The following is an 8,410-nucleotide window of genomic DNA, read 5'->3' on the forward strand; positions in this document are numbered from 1 at the left end:
AGAAAATAGGAGGAGGAGGACAAGTTGTGACATGCTTAGCATTAGTGGCCAACCATAATTAAACATTTTTTTTAGTGCATTGGTTATATTTTGATGTAACACAAAACATCATAAGAAACACAACTACACAAGGATACTAGCAAATAGTCAATGTGGCATGGGATTTGTTCAGCTCATAAGGATCTGTGATGAAAAAATTTTACATTCTCTCTTATGACAAATTAAGAGTGCATTTATACTAACCTCCTTTTTTTTTAAGGAAAACAACGTACTTTTTTGTATAAGAAAAAAAATCAAATTATCAATTTTTTAATAGAAATTGAAAATAATAATTATAAAAAAATAATTTTCAAGTTCTTTAGATATATAAAACAAGAGTTTAATTTTGATGCACTGAAATTTGATAGTGTAAAATATATTTTACACAGTTATTTAATTATATTTGTCACTTGAATGATCATTTATGTGGGTTGCTCTCAACCCCTGACATGTGAAATTAGGATAGCAGCGAGGGCGGTTCTATTTGACCGTTTTTCTAAAATAGCCGCTGAAATTAAGTTTTGTTGTAGTGTATTTTACACTAATAATGTATAAAAATTAAATTATATAAAACAAATCGAATTATATATAACCTCTCTTTTTTGAAAATTCGAAACAAATACACCATAATTGATAATACTATGATGGTTAAAAGAGAAATTAATTTAAATATTACAATATCATCTTATTAAATACTAATTTATATGACTTTTGAGATAATAGATATGTAAATATCAATCATTTTTACAAATATTTATCAATAAATAAACAAGTAACCTGTTTTACTATTTTATCAAAATTAAATCATAAAAATCATGGTAATTGGCGAATAAGAAGGAACAAAATTTAAGTTTTTCTTTCTTTTTTTTTAATCATTGAAAAATAAAAAAATAATTTTTTTCCTAAAAAATAGTCAAGCACGTGGGCTTTTAATGGGCCTACTTGATCCTTCCAACACGGTCTTGTTGGGTATAATCTCAGTGTCATAGTGGGCCCACCTTGGACCATTTCGGTAATAATCCACTGCTAGCTCCACAACCACCTTGGGCATGATGAGTCACCGAGTCATTGACTCAACTCAACGAGTTGACTCACTCCCAAAACCCAACCATCACTCATTTATGAACTTAAAGAAAATTGAGATTTTACTAAAAATAAAAAATGTAAATTAAATACATAAAATATAAAATCGTAACAAAATTTAAATCATAAAATTGTTTTACCTGTTACAAATTTTATAAAATTTATTAATTCATTTAAAATTGTAACTTCGAAATAGTTTAAATTGTTTAAAACTCAAAAGTGCATGATGTTTTAACTCTTCTCAAATCTCAGTGGCAAAGCTATATGGAGGAGAATAATCTAGAGGGTAATTAACTAATTATTGGCTAAAAATTCATTTACAAAAGTACTCTATATTATTTAATTATAAAACATAGAATAATGGTCATTCATACTACTTTATATGTAGAACATATTTCAATAAATGTCTAAGATGTTTCAATCTTAAATAATAATTGAGAGAAAAGAAAATTAAAATTAAAATATATGCTCAATTAAAGCTAAAAAAACTTGACAAATGTTTTAAAAAACATGCAAGTAAAAATTTAAGCTCTAACAATTAAACAACTTAAAGACTTATATATATGCTATTCAAATCATCTATAGTTAAAAAAAAAAAACCAACTTAATTATAAAATGGAACTCAGGTGCAATCGATTTTACGTAAAATTGATACTTAAGAATCGTTAAATGATTTGACTGATTTGACTAAATTTTTATTTAGCAGCTCTCAAGTATCAACTTTACGTGAAGTTGACTGCACCTGAGTTTTCGCTTAATTATAACAATATGCCATGAATAAGATCTTTTAGAAAAAAATACATACACATACTTTAATAATAATAATAATAATAATAATAATAATAATAATGGATATTATATATTTTGCTAACTACCATAAAAGGACAAAATAGGCATATTATGTAATATTGGTAACATTTTGGGGGCATTATTCACAACCATTACGTTTAAATAGATGCTCCATAGAAGCCTCCTCCCACTACTTTTTCATTCATATATTTCTCAAAACTTGTTCTAACTCTTATAATAAGCTCCATATATATATATTACTATATACTAAGATTTCATTAGCTAAGTTCACCAAAGATTTATAAAGCTATGGGAAATTGCTTAGTTCTTCATTGTCATGAGAACAATATGGTAAGAGTAATGAAGAGTGATGGGAAAATTCTAGAGTACAAAGCTCCCATTAAGGTGCACCAAGTTCTAGCACAATTTTCAGGCTATCATGCAATATCAAATTCACTACAACCCATTCATCATCTTCACCCTAATACCAAACTTCTCAAAGGTCAGATATTCTACCTTGTGCCTATGTCGCCGTCGCCGTCGCCGTCGCTGAAGTCTAGTAGCAAGAAGAAGAAGAAGGTGAGATTTGCTGAACAAGAAGTTGTAGTGGAAGGAAAAGGTGCAAAGGAAAATATTAATACTAATGATGATGATAATAATAATAATGGTGTGGTTAGGATCAAAATTGTTATAAGTAAGCAACAACTTCATGATATGATGATGCAAAAGGGAGAGATTATTTCGGTTGATGAATTATTATCTTTGGTGGATCATGGTGAAAATAGTAATGGTGAAGAATGTGATGATGATAATAATAATGATGGTTCTATAGGGTGGAAACCATGCTTAGAAAGCATACCCGAATTATGTTAATAATTTGGAAAGTTATGATCTTATTATAAGAATATATATAATTTTTATACTTTGTAGTTAGACATTATTCACTAGGTAATATTTTATTGGGTTACTTCAATATTTTTTTTTTTTGAGAAAATACCCATGTAATTTTTATTATCATAAGTGTATGTCTAAATATAAAGTATTAAATTTGCATGAATACAAAGGAAATTTCTATATATGTTATGTAGGTCTTCAATAAGGTTTCTTTCCTTTTCTTAGTTTTCTTATTTTAATAGAATAGAAATAATTATATTTACCAATGCATCAAAAAAGATAATTTTGTTTGTCAAGTTCTGTTAATTGTGTTTGACATTCTGTAAAAGTTGGTGGAAATTAATTTAATTCTAAGATTTAAATAATACAAATAAAATTGAATCAATTTCACTTCCAGTTATTCCAAATGCAATACAATTTTCTTAGAAATAAGAAGAGTAGAGTAGTTTAGTCCAATTTTAGAATTAATTTTTCCCTATATATAATAAGAGAATTAATCAAATCCTAGATAAAATTTTGTAACAAAATCATTGACACGATGTACTATCCAACTTTTTCCTTTTATCCAAATTTATAAGTTTAAATGTGAAAATTTATTTGATCTAACAAAAACAAATTGAATTGAAAACTCTAGATTGCAAGAATTTATTCAATGTAAAATCTTATTTAGAAATAGTAAAACTATAAAAATTTAATTAACATTGCTTGAACTAAAGTTGCTCTAGATTCATCAAACCCTTGGAAATTTTCAGCATGATAAGCATGTTTGAGGGAAAAAAAAATGATTGTCATGGTGTTTATTATTGTTGTTCACCTCACTAATAATGGTAGTGGTACCAATACAATTTTTACAATTATTATATTACCAGCATTTGATAAATAATTTGATTAGCCAAGTCAAAAGCGTTCATAATCCACAAGAGAGTATTCCACTTCTATCATTTACATTATTATCACCACTAACTACTACCATAAGATAATTATTAGAAAATTGAAATTTTCTTAAAAATAAAAAACTAAAACAAATCTCCTAAAATCACACCAAACAAGAACTAACCTTTTTCTTTATATATTTATAATATATATTAATAAGAAAACACTTAATTTCACTAGAATTATATCATCAGTTTACCATTTAAATACAATAATGTCATTACACTCTATCATATATGTGTAAATCTCATTCAACACATCATCAAAATGCAAATAACTATTGTGGGAAATTATGATCATATAAGGGAATCTAACTATCTAAGTAACTAATGTCTCATGAGGCAAATGCTACAATCATGAGGAAAAACATTGAAAGAAAAGTTAAAAAACATCACCAATTAAATAGAAGGTTACAAACACGAGAGAAACAATTTCAAAAAGTCCAAGTTGACCAGACCCTAAACTTAAAACAAGTCTCAAATCATAATGTAATTAAACTATGGAGTGGAGGCTTGTTGCGGAAATGGATCCTCTCCAGTTTTTTCAACACTTGACAAAATACAGTGCAATCTCTCACCTTTGATTTTAATAGTGGGACCAGAAATAAATAAGAGAGAGAGTGTGGTGAATGGTTAGATTAAACACTGCACACCATTCAGTTTTTTATTCACTGGAGAGGATCCATTCCCCGCTGGGTATGCCAAGCTACAACATCTTTATAAACCATGTTTCCCCCAAAAATGTCCAATGCACTTCCCACGGTGACATCCACGTGCTCCATCCCCGCCATCTTTAACCTCTCTAAATAGTCCATTACAGTCACACCCCCAGCATATGTAACAGGAATCTGATTATGGAAATCTGATTTTAGAATTAAGACACAAAATTGTTAAATGTTTGTTAGAATTTAAGAGAAAAAGGCGCACGCACACGCTAGCACACACAAATCCCTTATTTATGGTTATAATTCAGACGACTGAAAAACCTTAATGCAAGCTAAGACTTCAATAGGCAAAGATAAAGTCAAGGCAGCTTAAGAAAGTTACCAACCGGTGAATGCTTGCCAAGCAAAGCCACTAGCTCTTCATTAATTCCCAGCCTGCAATGAGAATCATATATTATCAGCTGTATTGCAATGCGTGACACGGAGTTCTGTTTATCTCATTTGCATATAAAATGCTGGCCCTTTAAGTTGGAGTTTACAATATTGGATCGGACAATCGTAACTTACTTTTTACCTTCAACATCAACACCATGAACTAGAAATCATCAGCAAAGTTGGCAAGAAATTGCATTACTTTAGCATACATCACTGAACTTCTGCCACCTATCAGTGACAACTGCATATTTACCTTCCTGAACAAAGAGATCGTAGAAGCAAAATTTTAAAAACAAAAAAGAATCCAGTTACTTGAACATTTAAAACTTGAAGCCAACTACTTGAAACAGTTAATGTTTTCCTATTCTAGAACAATTTTCCTTGAAATAGAAAGATAACCATTTTGTACCTTTTTTCTGCAACTGAGATCCAACACAAGTCTCTCTTTTCCAACAATTCTTCTTTTATCCAGAAAAAGGGGGGGGAGGGGGGAGGGGAAGATTATCACGGTGGATAGGATTCTAAACCAGTTTGAACAGGTTTTGCCTTTTGATGTGATACATATTTAAAACCCTCCAAATATTTTTATTTAAAAAGAAAAAAATTAATTTCTGCATAATGTGTGATTCAGAAGCAAACAAAGGATGGCTATTTTGATATCACATTCCAAATAAGAATAATGAAATTTAAAGGGGAAAACATCTTAAAATAAGTTTGAGAATAAAAGAAATACTAAATAAGAAAACACAAGTCAGAAACTGGCAAATTGGGTACAACAATATAATACAATGATTTAGAATTAAAATAACAGAAAATCCAAAATATAAGCAACTCGTTACCGAAAAGTAGCAAAATAAAAATTAAAAAATATCGATATATATGCTTTGCTGGGAAAAGGAATAGAAAATCGCTAATAATAGAAGGAACTACTGAGAGATATACGCAACAAATGCTGCTCCTTCCCACTGGATCGAAACAAGGCAGAAGTTTGAAACATAGGAATAATCAAAGAGTCCCTACTTTGTTGACATCAGAACTATCTAAGCTAGACTAGAGATTTCAAGAAAACTAGCATAGTTGTCCTTGTCACGGTTTGTTACACATCCTTCTGGGATTAATAATTGATATTTCAGTCCTTGATGCTGCAAGTTCAACAAATTCAAACGGCGACAAGATGGTAGGAATTCATGTGAACAACAAGCATTGAGTGGGAACTATCACAGTCAAAAATATCAAAGATGACATTCCATATATTCCAAACTAACAATCAAATCACCAGGAAGAACCTTCATAAACTCATGCATTGGCAAACTTATTCACAGCAGCCGAATATGTGTGTTAATGTGTATTGGGCAAACAGAATTACAGTACAAAATGGTCAAGCACAAAAGCATTCACATTTCACAGCCAACCAATCAATATAAATAATAAAGCCGCTTTAGGGAACATAAGAAAATGATGACAAAAACATAGGCAAGCATTACCTTTTCGAAATTCAAATTTGCCTATTTGACCTTCTTCCCACTGGATGCCAGGGAAAATAAAGACAGCATACAAATCATCTCTTATTCCCCAACTCGAGACCTCCATTCTGTACATGTGCATGCTAAGGACCTTCCAATCTAAGAACTCACACTCCGTTGGGGGCCTCACAGACCTACGGAGGACCCGGGAGGGATGGTTGACAAACTTCTTTGCAACAACCTGAAGAACCAACACAAAGAGGACCGGGTCCTCTTTTTCTTCCTTTGCAGAGCCAGGTAACATAACAATAAACGTGCCTTTGCCATCAAGATCAACAAGCACAGGCGTTTTCTCATAATACAAGGACGGCATTCTATCTAAGCAGCCTTCAAGCCTTTGGAAGAAAAGGACACCCAATTCATCCACCTGGAATGCATATATCACTTTTTTCCCTCCAATGCGTTCGCATGAAAGTGCCAGGTATTTGCCAGGATCAACCAAATCTGTAACAATATACCAATAACAGAATGATGAAGGGTGAAGAGTGAAAATTGCATATTTTACAATAAGACAAAGAAAATCATGTGCAATGCACAGTTGGAGAGTAATTATGAATACCTGGAATATGCACCCTTGGAAGAAAGAACCGACGCTGGCCATGGGATGCCACTGGGACACAAAAAGAACGCGTAAAACTATTGTCACCCTCACTCGTTGTCCAATGTAGGTTATGGGTGTCATAAGAGAAGACGACAACTCTTCCATCTTCGAAACAGAGTCGGATGTATAGCTTACCATAGAAGTCGAACCATGAACTGTGATCAATTCTGGAATGGTAGCCAGGAAGATCAGGAGCATCAGGCAAGTGTTCCCAAACCTTGGTCCCAGAGCGTAGAACCCAAAATTCTGAGCACCATTGTCGGGTAGGAAACCACCGCGACCACACATCAACATAAAATAATAATCACTTTCAATTTTGTGAAGAGTAGAGAACCCGGAAACAGATAACTCTGGAGCATCATCGATTGATTTCGACTCCTCTACCTCCTTCTTGTCAAGGTCTAGTTCGTAGACTTTATTGCAAGTTGTATAGTAAGCACCATCAAAATAATAATCATATCTGGACATATATTTGATACCTCCAACGAGATGAATCTTGGAATCCAGCTCCAAAGCGAACATGCGCCCCAATGGAAGATCCACGCTGAAATCGAAGGGCAACGGAGGTAGATTTTCCCAATCCACAGCGTCCTCCTCGTCCTTCTCGGGTGTTATCAGTTTCATGACGTCGATGCCGCATATCTTTGTACGCATTAGCACCATAAGGTATCGTTGATTCTTCTCCGCCACCATCCCTTCCATCTCAGCGAGAAAAGGGGACAAACCCTAGCAATGAGTAAATTGTTGAAGCAGCTAATACTGGAACGGAACGGAAAGCAATCCAGGTGGATCGATGACTACGTAGTCTCGTAGTGGCGCATGAAGTAGCCGGTGTTCGCGGGCGGGCCGGGTTTAATTAGATTTCAGATCCAACCTTAAAAAGTCAACAAGTCTATTTTTATTAGAATCGAAATAATTCAAAATAAATTGAGTTAAATCGCATAGATTCGATATAAAATAAGTATATATAAATTTATAAATTTTATATATTTAAAATAATAAAATATTATTTTTAAAAATTAAATTTAATAAATATTATATTATATTTATATTAAAATAAATTATTTTAATATAAAAATAATCTTGTATAATATAAAAATTATTAATTAAAATATAAAAGTATAATATGACATTAATATTTTTATTCTAAAATATATATTTTTATTATAAAAAATAACTTTAAATCGAACTGAATAATTTAAAACATAATTCAAATTTGATTTCGAAAGTAGGAGTATATATGGATCGGGTCACATAGGATTTGGCTTAATCCAGACCCGACCCGAAATATAGATTGGGTCTAATTTTTAGACCATAACTCGATTCTAGACCCAATGAAACCTATGTATCTTCGGATCGGATGAAAATCGGATTTTTAACATGTAAAAATCACTTAATCTCCAACAATTATTTCACAATCCACATAGTAAAATTCACTTAAAAAAATAT

The 8,410-nt window shown here is 31.6% G+C and overlaps 2 protein-coding genes across 2 annotated transcripts; one reads left to right on the forward strand and one right to left on the reverse strand.

Moving 5' to 3' along the window:
• Positions 1 to 2,110: 2,110 nt before the first annotated feature.
• Positions 2,111 to 2,969, forward strand: LOC130962046 (uncharacterized). The gene has a single exon (XM_057888133.1). It carries the CDS (start codon positions 2,221 to 2,223, stop codon positions 2,782 to 2,784), a length of 564 nt encoding a protein of 187 aa, XP_057744116.1. The 5' UTR covers positions 2,111 to 2,220; the 3' UTR covers positions 2,785 to 2,969.
• A 1,960-nt stretch (positions 2,970 to 4,929) lies between these two features.
• Positions 4,930 to 7,663, reverse strand: LOC130963630 (uncharacterized). The gene is made up of 4 exons (XM_057889735.1): positions 7,179 to 7,663; positions 6,920 to 7,128; positions 6,322 to 6,804; positions 4,930 to 5,094 (listed from the first exon to the last, which is right to left on the reverse strand). The coding sequence occupies exons 1-4, from the start codon at positions 7,661 to 7,663 to the stop codon at positions 5,087 to 5,089; spliced, it is 1,185 nt and encodes a 394-aa protein (XP_057745718.1). The 3' UTR covers positions 4,930 to 5,086.
• Positions 7,664 to 8,410: the final 747 nt, after the last annotated feature.

The sequence above is a fragment of the Arachis stenosperma genome, chromosome 2 (genome assembly GCF_014773155.1).
Source record: "Arachis stenosperma cultivar V10309 chromosome 2, arast.V10309.gnm1.PFL2, whole genome shotgun sequence".
Lineage (NCBI taxonomy): Eukaryota > Viridiplantae > Streptophyta > Magnoliopsida > Fabales > Fabaceae > Arachis > Arachis stenosperma.

Coding starts and splice junctions, on each gene's coding strand:
- LOC130962046 (XM_057888133.1), top strand. CDS start 2,221: ATGGGAAATTGCTTAGTTCTTCATTGTCATGAGAACAATATGGTAAGA.
- LOC130963630 (XM_057889735.1), bottom strand. CDS start 7,663: ATGGAAGGGATGGTGGCGGAGAAGAATCAACGATACCTTATGGTGCTA. Junction 7,129..7,178: donor TTCTACGCTCTGGGACCAAG/GTTTGGGAACAC, acceptor CTACCATTCCAG/AATTGATCACAGTTCATGGT. Junction 6,805..6,919: donor TCCAAGGGTGCATATTCCAG/GTATTCATAATT, acceptor ATATTGTTACAG/ATTTGGTTGATCCTGGCAAA.